The sequence below is a fragment of the Chrysochloris asiatica genome, unplaced genomic scaffold, assembly GCF_000296735.1.
Source record: "Chrysochloris asiatica unplaced genomic scaffold, ChrAsi1.0 scaffold00306, whole genome shotgun sequence".
In the NCBI taxonomy this organism is placed as follows: Eukaryota; Metazoa; Chordata; class Mammalia; order Afrosoricida; family Chrysochloridae; genus Chrysochloris; species Chrysochloris asiatica.
The window spans coordinates 460,064-473,103 of NW_006408824.1; the positions used below are offsets into that span (position 1 = coordinate 460,064).

Genomic DNA, 13,040 nt, shown 5'->3' on the forward strand with positions numbered 1-13,040 from the left:
CTGGAAGCTTCACTCTCAGCTATAGCCCTCTGTGACTAGGTCAGTGTTCATGGGCTCAGGAGTTTCCAAATCTCCCCAGACTTTGGATCAACCAGCCCTTCCTCTTCTCTCTCTCATGTCAAGGTTAACAGGAGTCTAAGGAACATGGTTGAACTCAGCGCCCATGTCTTCATTACTGCCTTTCCCCCACTTCCACTCACATGTAGGCCAGCGCAGTCACCAGCAAGCTTACATACCTGCTCATGTGTTCCCTTTGAGTTTCAGTCTTGGAGATGGGTTTGTCCTGAAGGGATTTGATTGCTTGCTTTGCTGGCTCCCAAGCAAACAGCTTGCTTGTTCTTGTAAAAGCTAGACTGCCATTCTTGTTTTTGTTTCCTCCTGCTGGTCTTTCTTTCAAGAAGTATCTTTTGTTCCTTTAGCTGCTCCAGGCTGGTCTGCATGTCCCTTGAAATGAGACTGTCCCACCTCAGAGGGTTCTTGATGGGGCTCAAGATTCCACCTAAGGTCCTATACACTACAAAAACTATTTCACTGGACAAGTTCTAGACCCCTTTTAGGTATTCCAATCAGTTATAGGCTGAAGATGGGTTTACTAGCTTTCTGTAATCATGTTTCCTGAGATTCCTTTCTATTCCACTCAAGTGTCTGTTTTACAATAGTAGGCAAAGGAAACTAAGACAGCCAAGCATCTTAGCATTGTTTACCCTCATTTACCCTTTCACACTATGCCTCGATCCCTGTAGCACAGAGCCCTGTTGTTCCAAGGTTGAGCATACATCACTGTTTACCTCTGTCCTGTTTAGCCCATGCAAACCTACCTAAGTGTTCCCCTATCTACCTGGTTCTTGCACCCCCATCCCCTTGTGTATTGCCCTCCCTTTCCTTGTATATGGCCTTTGCCAACACCTAAGCTATGATGTGACTATTCCCTAACCTGTGCTCTACCGTCCCCTCCTTCCCACCCCGGGTAACCCTCAAAGAAGTTTTTTTTTGTCTTTTAGTATGGGTATCTTTTCTTAAACTTTTGCAATAATGTTCTTATACAATATTTGTCTTTTTGTGACTGACTAATTTTTTAAATTTTTTTTTTAAATTAAATCATTGATAAAATGTGGGTCCAGGTGTGGTGCTTAATGCACTGGACCACAAGGTCAATTTGAACAAGGTCTACAGTTCAAACTCACTAGCCACTCCTCAGAAACGCTATACAGGGCCTCTATGAATCATAACTGACTCGATGGCACTTAACAACCACAATAATGGGTGTTTTAGTGCCTTTTTTAAAAAGCTGTCTTTCTTTAATGTTAAGAATGTCAACCACTTTGGATATTGAGAAGAAGAATGCCACAGTTCGAAAGAAAATGGAAAGTTCATAAAACTTTTGCTAGCATTGCTGGAAGAGCAGTATACATTTCTATGTTATGGTATTTAAATAACTTGTGACACATGTTAATTCAAAACTAGAGTCAGCAAATAACTTTTTTTGCTCACACAACTGAACAGTCCTGGTCTGGCATCATAGGATAAGCACTCAACCTCGTGGTCATTTTGAACCACAAGGTCAGTGGTTCAAACTCACCAACCACTCTTCAGAACCCCTATACAGGGTTGCTAGGAGTTGGAACCAATTTGCCAGCACTAAACAACTACCGAGTCCAGGCGTATATTGAGGGGGTTTCAAGAAATTCATGGGGACAGTCCATTATCTTTTAGTCCCATTTTCCCCACAAATTTTTGTGAAGTCCCCTCTTACTATCTGTAGGATAAGCACTGGACTGTGAACCACAAATTGAGTGGCTCAATTGTACCAGCTGCTCTACAGGAGAAAGTTGAGGCTTTTTGCTCCAGAAAAGATTTACAGCCTAGGAAAACCTATACAGGGTCACTATGAGTCAGAACTGACTAGATGGCACTTAACACACCAATAACATACTGTTTTCAGTCATGGCTGGATGTAGGATTCCTAATGAACCAGGGAGAGAAAATAGCTTCAAACTGGCATACTAGCTCAGAACCTCAAAGAAATGGTACCAGCCTTTATTATTGGTTCCTTCAGCAGAAGAGTACCCAGGAAGATTCTCATGATACCCACTAGGGTCTCCCGTCCATCCCTGTGACACTTCATTTATTTTCCAGGAGATAGGAATGCTGATCAGACCAAAGTCACCTGTTAGATGGGAACAGAGGGGTTAACTAGGTCCACCTCACCAATGCAGGAGGGGTTAACTAGGTCCACCTCACCAATGCAGGAGGAGAAGGGTGCTGGGCATACAGCCACCACAACATCCACTGATAGGTCTGGCTCTTTGGAAGAGTCGGTCTTTCCTTGAGCACCTAGGGTGACTATTAGTCACTCCATTGGCCACCATCTTTTATAGCCACACCTCCTACCTCCCATCTATTCAGTCAAACTGGATCTTTGCAATGTTGGCCCTTTAGATATATGTATTGTTCTCTGCCCAGCACTGACCAGTTTTATGCTCTTTAAGCCTTTAAGGAAGTGGGAGGATACCAGGGCCTCTGGGTGAACTACATGAATGCCATCCCAAGTATTGTCAGCGAAGGAAACTGGACTGCCAAGCCAGAATGCTACACCCCGCGTCCTGATTCTTTCCACATCTTCCGACATCCCATCCATGGAGATCTTCCCTGGCCTGGAATTGTATTTGGCCTCTCCATCCTCTCCCTATGTTCCTGGTGCACCAATCAGGTATGTAGGGGTGTCCCTCTGCAAGTGTTGCTCACTTGTCAGGCATCCTGTCTGATATGTATTTACTTATGGCAAGCCTACTTTTATAGCTTTGTAAGAAATTCTAGTTTTAAAAGGAGATTTCTCCCACAAATCCATCTGATACATTAACTTCTACTCTGGCATACATGGGGCTGGTGAGTTTGAACCGCCAACCTTTCAGTTAGCAGCCCAAACTTTGAACCCACTGTACCACCAGAGATCATAACCAAAGAATACATTTGGCAAACCAAATCTGAAAAATAAAATGAAAACCCTACATGGACCCTGCCACCCTGGGCTTAACCATTCTTACTACTATGTTGGTTCATTCATTTTGACTTTTTTCTAGACACGGAATCATGCATGGTGTTGATAGTGCTGTGCTGCTAACTGCCAGGTTAGCAGTTCAAACCCACTAGTTGCTCCATGGGATAAAGATGAGGCAGTCTGCTTCCATAAAGATCGGTGGTAGTGGAGCTGGTTCCAACTCATAGTGACCCTGTATAGGGTTTCTGAGGCTGTAAATCTTTATGGAAACAGAAAGCCTCATCTTTCTCTGATGGAACAGCTGGCAGTTTCAAACTGCTGACCTTGAGATTAGCATCCCGACTTGTAACCACTACGCTACCAGAGCTCTTTTCCAAAAAGATTAACAGCCAGAAACTAAGGAGCAATTCTACTTTGTCCTATAGGGTAACTATGAGTCAGAATTGAGTCAATGACAGTGGATTTTATGGACTAGATGGAGCTCTAGTGGTACATGGGTTAAGCTTGGGGCTGCTAATAGAAAGGTCAGCTATTTGAACCCTACAGCTGCTTCTTAGGAGAAAGATGAGATCATCTACTTTCATAAAGTCGCAATCTCAGAAACCTTATGGAGCAGTCTACTCTATCCTATAGAGTCCCTTTGATGGCAGTGGGTTTAGTTTTTGCTTTACACCTTTATGCTGACAACACACTGGGAGAGTTTATGCACATTATTTAGATGTTCTCCTAGAACACAGTTTTTAGTGCATACACAGATTGTACTGTTCTGAAGCACTGACCTGAGCCTATGTTCTTTCTGAAGTGCCATACAACTCCCTTCCTGCTGGGCCATTCTGTCGAGGCATGAGGTCATATCCTATATGATAGCAGTTGCACCTGGAAGTGGATCAGGACAGGTCTGTTAGAAGAGTTTTGCATATAAGAGGCTTATAATACTTCCTTTCCATGAAGATGAATAGAGTTGGTCCCAGAGCTGAGTATTCCCTTGTTGCCCAGGGACCACTTCTGGTGTTGAGCTGCTAATTGAAAGGACAGGAGGAAAAACCCACCAGTTGTTCACTGGGAGTAAGATGAGGCTGTCTGCTCCCCTAAAGATGTAGTCTCAGAAACCCTATAACGAGTGGCCATGAGTCTTAGAAACCCTATGTAGGGCTGCTCTAAGTTAGAATCAATTTGATAGCAGTGGGTTTTTAGGCTTACCATCTATAGCTGATTCCAATTTATAGTTACCCTGTAGGACAGAGTCCTGGTGTGGCACTGTGGGTTAATGCACCACGCTGCAAAGCCATTTGAACTGCAAGGTTGGCAGTTCAAGCTCACCAGCTGCTCCTCGGAAACCCTATACAGGGTCGCTATGTGTTGGAATCGACTCAATGGTACTTAACAACAACAAAAACAGGACAGAGTAGTGCTCTTTATGATTTTGCAAGCGCCCTCTGGTTTTTGCCACCATCTATGGCCCAGGATTGAGCGGTGTTTCGTTGTGCTGTGCATAGTGTCGCTATGGGTCGGTGCCGACTCGATGGCACCTAACAACAACAACATGGCCTCTAGGAGGGAGTCTTTTCCCTGCCAGAAACAGGTTGTCACATGCCACCATGCAGTTCTGGCAATGAGGCCAAGGGCAGTGTGCTTTCTGAGTTTGCACGGCACAGGCACCATCCCCACAGGCATCGGGCCTCCCGAGGGCACACCCTGTGGCTGCCACAGTGCAGCAGGCAGAGCCGGCCTGAGAAAGCTCCTGGCCCCACCTGTGTCTCCCTGAAGATGATTGTCCAGCGGTGCCTGGCAGCAAAGAACTTGACTCATGTGAAGGCAGGCTGCATCCTGTGCGGGTACCTGAAGCTGCTGCCTATGTTCAGTATAGTGATGCCGGGGATGATCAGCCGCGTCCTGTTCCCAGGTGAGTACTCACTTCAGTTTGTATGCACACACCTGCTTGGTGTGCCATCAGGTCTCCAACAGGGACCTCACACTGCTTCCTCAAGGGCTTGGGGCTTGGGTGAGGGGTGCAGCTTAGCACAATTCTGGAAGACCTTCAACCTGGGCAATTAGAGTCAATTCTAGGGAGGCCAGTTCAAGCCCAGCAAAGCAGACTGAGGCCTCTTGACCAAGGTCAGACCAGGATACCAGCACAGAGGCACGATTCCCAGAAGACCTAGACAGTCTCTAGACATGAGTGTGCTGGTTATACTCTGGGCCTAGCCCTGCACCAGGCCCAACTGACCCCATACTGGCTGCTCACAACCCAACAGTCGTCTTTCATAGCCTTGTTGAGCAAATGAGGCTTGTCAAAGGGAGGCTCGACATGACCCCCAATATGAACCAGACTCTAAGGCCCATTCTCCTTCCACTAAATTCAGTTAAAACCTCCCTAAGCCCCTGAATGAGCCCTCATCCCACAGAGAGGTCTCAGTAAATCCTAGCTGTACTAGCTTTTGAAGAAGGCCAGGTGGTGCAGTGGGTTAAGTGGTGAGCTGCTTATCATGAGGTCAGAGGTTTGCTCTGTGAGAGAAGGATGAAGTCTCATCCTTTTTGTAAACATTGACTCTGTAAACATTGACAGCTTCAGAAACCCTACAGGGCAGTTCTGCTCTATAGATGTGAGTAGGAATCTATTCTACAGCAGTGGGCTTGGTTTGGTTTGGGTGGGCCAGTAGTTTTCTTCATGCTTCTAGAAACTATCCTAGTAGCAAATTCAAACATATTCTGGGGTCTCTGCCATGATGCTAAATACTGTATCTCCAAAGAATGTTCCCAAATCCTTAAACTCACCCTTCTCGAATCTGTTTGCAAGGTGCAGCTTGGTGCCCCAGTTTGGTGAATAATAAGGAGCTCAGGTGATTATCAACAACTTGCCTGTCAGTATTTTATATATCTTGGGGCTCTTTCATTGGGAGCATAGGTGTTTATTATGGTTATGTCATCTTGTTTGATTTACCCTTTAATCATGAGAAAGTGTCCTTCTTTATCTCTTATGCTGGTTTTTGCCTTAAAATTTATTTTATCAGAGATTAGTATTGCTAATCATGCTCATTTTTTTTTTAAATTGTAATTAGCTTGGTATGTTTTTTCCATCCTTTAACTTTTAATCTGTTTTTGTCTTTGTGTGTAAGGTGTGTCTCTTGCAAGCAGCATATTGAAGGGTCCTGTTTTCCTATCCATTCTACCACTCTCTGTCTCTTAACTGGTGCATTAAATCCATTGACATTCAGTGTAATTATCAATGTTGTTGTTGTTCAGTGCCGTCAATAGGTATGACTTAATTGCTATCATTATGTTAGTTGTTTTGTGGTGCTGCTGGCTCCTTTATTTTGCATGCCTTCTTGACCTGAGTTCATGTTTTTTTGTATTCTTTCTTGTCATTTTCTTCAATGTTCTTTTTGGTTTTTCATTTTCTTATTATGCTGTGAAGTATTACTTTTCTTTGAGGTTACCCTATAATCTACTAACTTTTTCCTCCATTTGAAACAGTCTATTTTATCCTGCAATCTACCTGACCTCCTCACCACCTGGATCTCTGTTCCTATATTTTCTCCTTCTTTAACATTGTCATTATTTTGTTCTTTGGCTGACCTCCCAGATCCTCTGAATTCATTGTTGTAATTTTGTTCTAGTCTGGACTCTTCTATCTGTTGACTGGGTTCCAGGTAGTGTTGCTACATATGTCTGTCATCGGTTGTTGTCTGTTCTTGTTGGTTTTCAGCCCAAAGAAATCCTTTTAGGATGTTTTAAAGTGCTGAATTTGCTTTGACAAAGTCTCTTAGCTTCTGTTTATCCTGGAATGTTTTGATTGCACCATCATATTTTATTGACAACTTTGCTGGGTAGATGATTCTTGATTGACAGTTTTGTGTTTTGTTTTGTTTTTTTTTTTACTTTTAGGCTTTATATTTATCTCCCCATTGCCTTCTTGCCTGCATGGTTTCTGCTGAGAGATCAGAGCTAATCTCATTTGTTTGCCTTTGAAAGTAACACTTCTCTTTTCCCTGGCTGCTTTTAGGATTCTCTCCTTGTCTTTGATTTTGGAGAGCTTGATTATGATATATCTTGGTGATTTTCTTTTGGGGGTCTATCCTTCCTGGGGTTCATTCAGCTTCTTGAATACTTATATTTTCATCCTTCAAGATGTTAGAGAAATTTTCTTCCAGAAGATCCTCAACTATCTCCTCTGTGGATTTTTGTGATTCTTTCTGTTCTGGAATACCAATAATTCTTAACTTATTCCTCTTCATGTTGTCCAACATGAATCTTAGACTTTCTTCAAATTTTTTATCCTTTGTTCTGCTTGTTCTTCTATCTTAGCAGTATTCAGAGATTTGTCTTCTAGCTCACTGGTTCTGGCTTTTATCTCTTCAATTCTGCTCCTTTGTCCTTTCAGTGTATTGCCTATTTCTGATATTTTATTATTAATCATTTGGACCTCTTTTTGCAGGTTATGAATTATTTCTAATGCTATATCTATCTTATTTGATTGCTCCTGTAGCACTTTCCTGACTTCTTCCTTATTTTCGTCTACCTTTCTGTGAAGCATTTGAATTTGTCTCAATATCATTTTCCTGAATTCCTTCTCAGGCAGATCCAAAGCCTGCTCTTCTTCTAATGCGAAGTCTATGCCTACCTCCAGCTCATTTGTCTCAGTTACTCTTTTCTTTTTCTGGGCATGTGCCAAGATCTTTTGTTGTTTCTTGGACATTTTCCAAGGTTAGATGTGTTTTCAATGATTAAATGAATGTATGTTGCTGTATTATTAGCTTACTGAATGCCTCCTTGTGGATGTGTTCCAGAGATAGGCTTCCCTGCTCACATCTCTTATTACTCAACTGTGAGTAATCTTAGCAAGAGTTGGGTATCTATGTAATATGTAGCACCTGGTACTGGCTTCTGCCCAGATAGTGGAATATTATAGGGTATGCTTGTAGCTTGGCAATATGGCCACAATTGCTGTCTCTTCTTAGGTAATGTCAGGAGAGAAAGCTCCTACACCAAGGAAAAAAGTAGGACCAAGAAGACAAAAAACTGAAACAAATGTAAAAGCAAAAACTAAAAACAACAACAAAAACCCATAGCAAATTAGTCCAGTAGTCTTTGCTGAGTAGATCAGTGTGCCTGCACAGTGGAAATCTTCAGGGGTAGATGGGATGTCCACACACACAGGCACCCCCTCTAGTCACCACTGTGGAGGTGCACAGAGAATGAAAAATGAATGGAAGAAAGATTATTCACACTTTTTTCTCTGATGATCAGTTATTGTTGTTGTTGTCAGGTTCCATCGAGTCGGAACCGACTCATAGTGACCCCATGTACAGCAGAACGAAACAATGTCCGATCCTGGGCCAACCTCACTACCGCTGCCACACTTGACGCCATCAATGATGCCACCTGGCTGATCCATCTCATTGGAGGTCTTCCTCTTTTTCTCTGACCCTCCACCTTACTCAGCATGACATCCTTCTCCAGCTACTGTTCCCTCCTGACAATATGTCCAAAGTATGAGAGACGAAGCTTAGCCATCCTGGCCTCCAAGGAGCACTCTGGCTGCACTTCTTCCAAAACACATCTATTGGTTCTTTTGGCAGTTTTAATATTCTCCTCCAACACCAAAACTCAAAGGCATCAATTCTTCTACAATCTTCCTTATTCACTGTCAAGCTTTCGCATCCATATGAGGTTATTGAAAATACCATGGCTTGGGTCAGGTGCACCTTAGTCCTCAAGCTGACATCGCTGCTCTTCAACACTTTTAGGTCTCTCCATATCCACAGCGTCCTTCTCCCTTTAGTGTTTTTAATAGGTGTTGGGTTTACACACTGGACTTGTATATAGTAGGTGGTATTGGCTCTTGACTTTTATGTTGAGGTTTTACAGGGTGCAAATATAGCTCAGCTGTATGGCCAGACTTGTTAGATAGGGCAGGAATAAAAGCTTCCCCCCACCCCCAAGTAGGAAAGCTAACTTCCAGGCTAAATCTCACAGTCAGATGTCATAAGAACCCGCTGGAGCATTAGCCTCTGGTCTTTCAGCTGGTACTTTAAGTGGCTTTGCACTACGGAAAAATTGTGCCCTGTGTGTTCAATGCTGGACCCTTTTGGGGGTGCGCTCCCACCTGTGTGAAGACACCTGGGCTGGGCAGAGGGGATGTGGCAGTGCGGGGCATGGGAGTTTAAGGAGAAATAGCAAAAGAAGGAGGAAAAAAATCACAGCTCTTTTTCCATAAATCCCTGGGTGATTTTTGCTCCCTAACCACTGGCTGTGGCCCTGCACTCTGACCTCCTCCACCAAGACTGTCACCTGTCAGTTTCTTATACTGTGATGGCTTGCTATTGTTTTTATGCTAGAAGCTATGCCACCAGTATTTTAAGTAACAATTGTGTCACCTCTGGTGGACAGGTTCTAATGGAGCTTCCAGACTAAGACAGACTAGGAAAAAGAAGAGGCAGACTACTTCTGAATGGTTAGCACTGCAAACCATTAGCAGTGCATCATTGTCTGATAACAGTACCAGAGGATGAAATTTTTATGAATAGCATCAGAATATTGTCAGATATAGTGCCAGGAGATGAGCCCCTCAGGTTGGAAGACACTCAAAATGTGACTTAGGAAAAGCTGCCTCCTCAAACTAGAGTACACCATAATGACATGAGAAGAATGAAGCTTTCAGGACCTTCATTTGAAGATGGGGCACAACTCAAAATGAGGAGACAAAACAAAATAACCAGAACAAGAGAGACCAGCAGAAAAAATCAAAAATAAAAACTGCAGTCTGATTAGCTACTACAAGAACAAGCAAGTTGTTTGCCAGGAAGTAACCAAATCCCTTCAGTACAAACCCCTCTCCAAGACTGAAACTCAAAGGGAACACATAAGCAGGCATGTAAGCTTGCTAGTAACCAAGTTGGTCTACTGGTAAGTAGACATAGGGGAAAGGCAGCAATGAAGATATGGGCTGAGTTTGCCCACATTCCATAGACCCCCATTGACCTGGAGATGAGAAAGAGAAGAGGAACAGCTGGCTGGTTCAAAGTATGGTAAGACCTGGGGACTCCTGAGCCCATGGACGACGGCATAGTCTTAAAGGTCTAGAGCTGAGAGTGAAGCTTCCAGCTGATAAGAAGTGAGGGAAGACACACAAGAATGTCCAAACTTGTAGATAGTACCCATTTGACCTAGCTTCAATGTCTTTATGATCAGAACTCAACTAGAAGAAGATTTTTTTTTCAAATAAAGGAAACAAGTGTATATTACAACAATTTTCTGAACTTGACCTATACTTATGGATGTGGTAGCTCAAAATACCTACTGAGAGGGAAGGAGTTTCACATCAAGGATCAATCCTATCACCTCTTTACACAGGATTGATGGGGCGGATACCTAAAATAGGGGGTGAGGTGCTATAAAGGCACGAAGTGACTGGCTTACAAGTTTTCAAGAAGGAATTTAGTTTCAGAATGTGCAGGGGAAGGTAGAATCCCCACTGAATAGTTTTCATCTTGTCTGGACCAGTCTGGTGAAAAGAGATGGGGATAAAATCCCCATTTTATGATTCAATAATGAGTAATTGTTATCATGACTAATTGCGATTGTCACAACTGTAAAGGTAGAAGTTTTGTAACATAAAGGGGGTGGAGCTAGTTAATCTTATATTCCGGGAACAGAGGACCCTAGGACCATCAAGGGAAAATAGTAGGAGTAGGATGTGGGAGCCTATCCAGAGAAACAGTGACCCCAGAAATGGAGGCAGAGATTATGACATGGTGAAATAGAGTAGCTGAGGACCCTAGACTTTTGGAAAGAGAAAGGCTATGTGCTGGTGTCTAGGAGGCAGGCTTGCAGAATGTACCCTTTGGTTGTTTAAATGAATATACATTCCTGTTTTTGTGTATAACCACCCCACCACCACCAAAAAAAAAAAAAAAAAAAAGAGGGAATAGTAGCAAAAACTGTCGAATGATGATGCATAGAAGAGATTGTAATTGTTGCAATGAAACCGGCGTTCTCCCTTGTACACTATCACTCAATTCACAATAAAAACTTCAAAAAAGAAATGTACTCAAAGAGATGCAGAAAAATAAATAAAACAGAACATGGAATGTATGAAGTGTGAATTTAGGGAAATTGGAAGTTGTCAAAATGAAATGGAACACATAAAGATTAATATCTCAGGTTCTGGTGAGCTAGAGTGGACTGGTATTGGACATTTTGAATCAGATAGTTTTATGGTTTGCTATGCTCATGAGGAACCTGTATATAGATCAAGAGTCTGTTGCTTGAACAGAACAAGAGGATGCTGAATGGTTTAAAATCTGGAAAGATGTGTGCCAGGGTTGTGTGCTTTCACCAAATTTACTCAATCTGAATCCTGAGCAAATAATCCAGGAAGATGGAATATATGAAGAAGTAAGTGGTATCAGGATTGAAGGAAGACTCTGAGATATGCAGATGATACAACCTTGCTTTCCAAAAGCAAAGAGGACTTAAAATACTTACTGATGAAGATCAAAGACAACAGCCTTCAGTATGGGTTGCACTTCAGTCTAAAGAAAACAAAAATCCTCACCACTGGACCAATATAGAACATCATGATAAATGGAAAAAAGATTGAGGTTGTCTGCACTTCATTTAAGGAGCTCTGGTAGTGTAGTGGTTATGAATCGGGCTGCAAACCACAAGGTTAGCAGCTTGAAACTACCAGCTGTTCTGTGGGAGAAAGATCAGGCTTTCTGCTCCTGTAAAGATTTACAGCCTTGGAAACCCTGTACAGGGTCGCTATGAGTCATAACCGACTCCATGGCACATAACAGCAACAACGACACTTCATTTTGCTTAATTGCACTATCAACATTCATAAAAGCAACAGTCAAGAAATCAAACAATGTATAACTGATTGGAATACCTAAAATGGGGCTAGAACTTGCCCAGTGAAGGAGGCCTCCTGTGGAGGCTTTGCATTACATAAGACCATAAGTGGAATCCTGATTCCCATCCAGAATCTTCTGAGGTGGAAAATTTCCACTTGAAAAGACAAGCAGACCAACCTGGAGAAGCTAGAAGAACAGAAGATATTTCTTGAAAGAAAGGCCAGCAGGGAAAAAAAAAAAAATAATGGCAGTCCGACTGACTACTATAAGAATAAGCAAGTTGTTGCTGAGCCATCAAGGAAAGTGGTTGGGTCCCCTCAGGGCAAACCCCCTTCCAAGACTGAGACTCAAAGGGAATACATGAGCAGGCATGTGGTCTTGCTGGTGACCACGTTGGTCTACCAATAAGGGAAAGTGGGGGAAAAAGAGCAACAAAGTTGTGAGCTAAGTCTGACCACGTTCAGTAGACTCCTGTCAGCCTGAATTGAGACTTAGTTGGCCAGCAGTATAGCAGGATCTAGGGGCTCCTGAGCTCAGGGATGGGGACATAGCCACAGAGGACAAGAGTGGAGAGTGAAGTGTCTAGCTGATATGAAGTGAGGGGAGATGCACAAGAACACCCATACTTTCAGATAGTACCCATTTGACCTGGCTTCAATGGCTGGATGATCAGAACGCGACTAGAGTAGGAAAAAAAGAGTAATCTGGTACAATTTGATCAATTTGACCTATACTTATGGATGTAGCAGTTCAAAAGCGGGAATGTATCTTTACATCGAGGATCATTCCCAACCCCTCAGTACACAGAGCTGACAGGGATGGGCAACTTAGACATTGGCTACCCAAAATGGGAGTGGCTAAACGGTGTGAAGTGACTGGCGTACAAGCTTTCAAGAGGGAGCCTAGTTTCAGAGGGCACGGGGGAAGGTAGAATCTCTACTGAGTATTTTCCAACCTGTCTAGACAAGGCTGGTGAAAGATGGGGATAAAACTCTTGTAGTTCAATAGTGAATAATTGCTGTAAGGATTGATTGCGAATGTTGCAAATATAAAAGACGTTTTGTAACAAAAGGAGGGGAGTGGTTGATCTTGCAGTCCAGGAGCGGAGGACCCTGGGACCATCAAGGGAGAAGAGCAGAGTGTGGGACCCTATCCAGCGAAGCAGCTACACCAGAGATGGAGGC

At 43.0% G+C, this 13,040-nt stretch overlaps 1 protein-coding gene across 1 annotated transcript in view; it reads left to right on the plus strand.

The window, feature by feature from the left end:
• Positions 1-13,040, plus strand: part of LOC102827370 (sodium/glucose cotransporter 1-like) — a 114,463-nt gene that overhangs the window by 55,262 nt on the left and 46,161 nt on the right. Inside the window, exons 8-9 of the mRNA XM_006874946.1 lie at positions 2,490-2,710; positions 4,766-4,901. Coding sequence (XP_006875008.1) covers positions 2,490-2,710; positions 4,766-4,901 — 357 coding nt within the window. The remainder of the gene's footprint in view (positions 1-2,489; positions 2,711-4,765; positions 4,902-13,040) is intronic.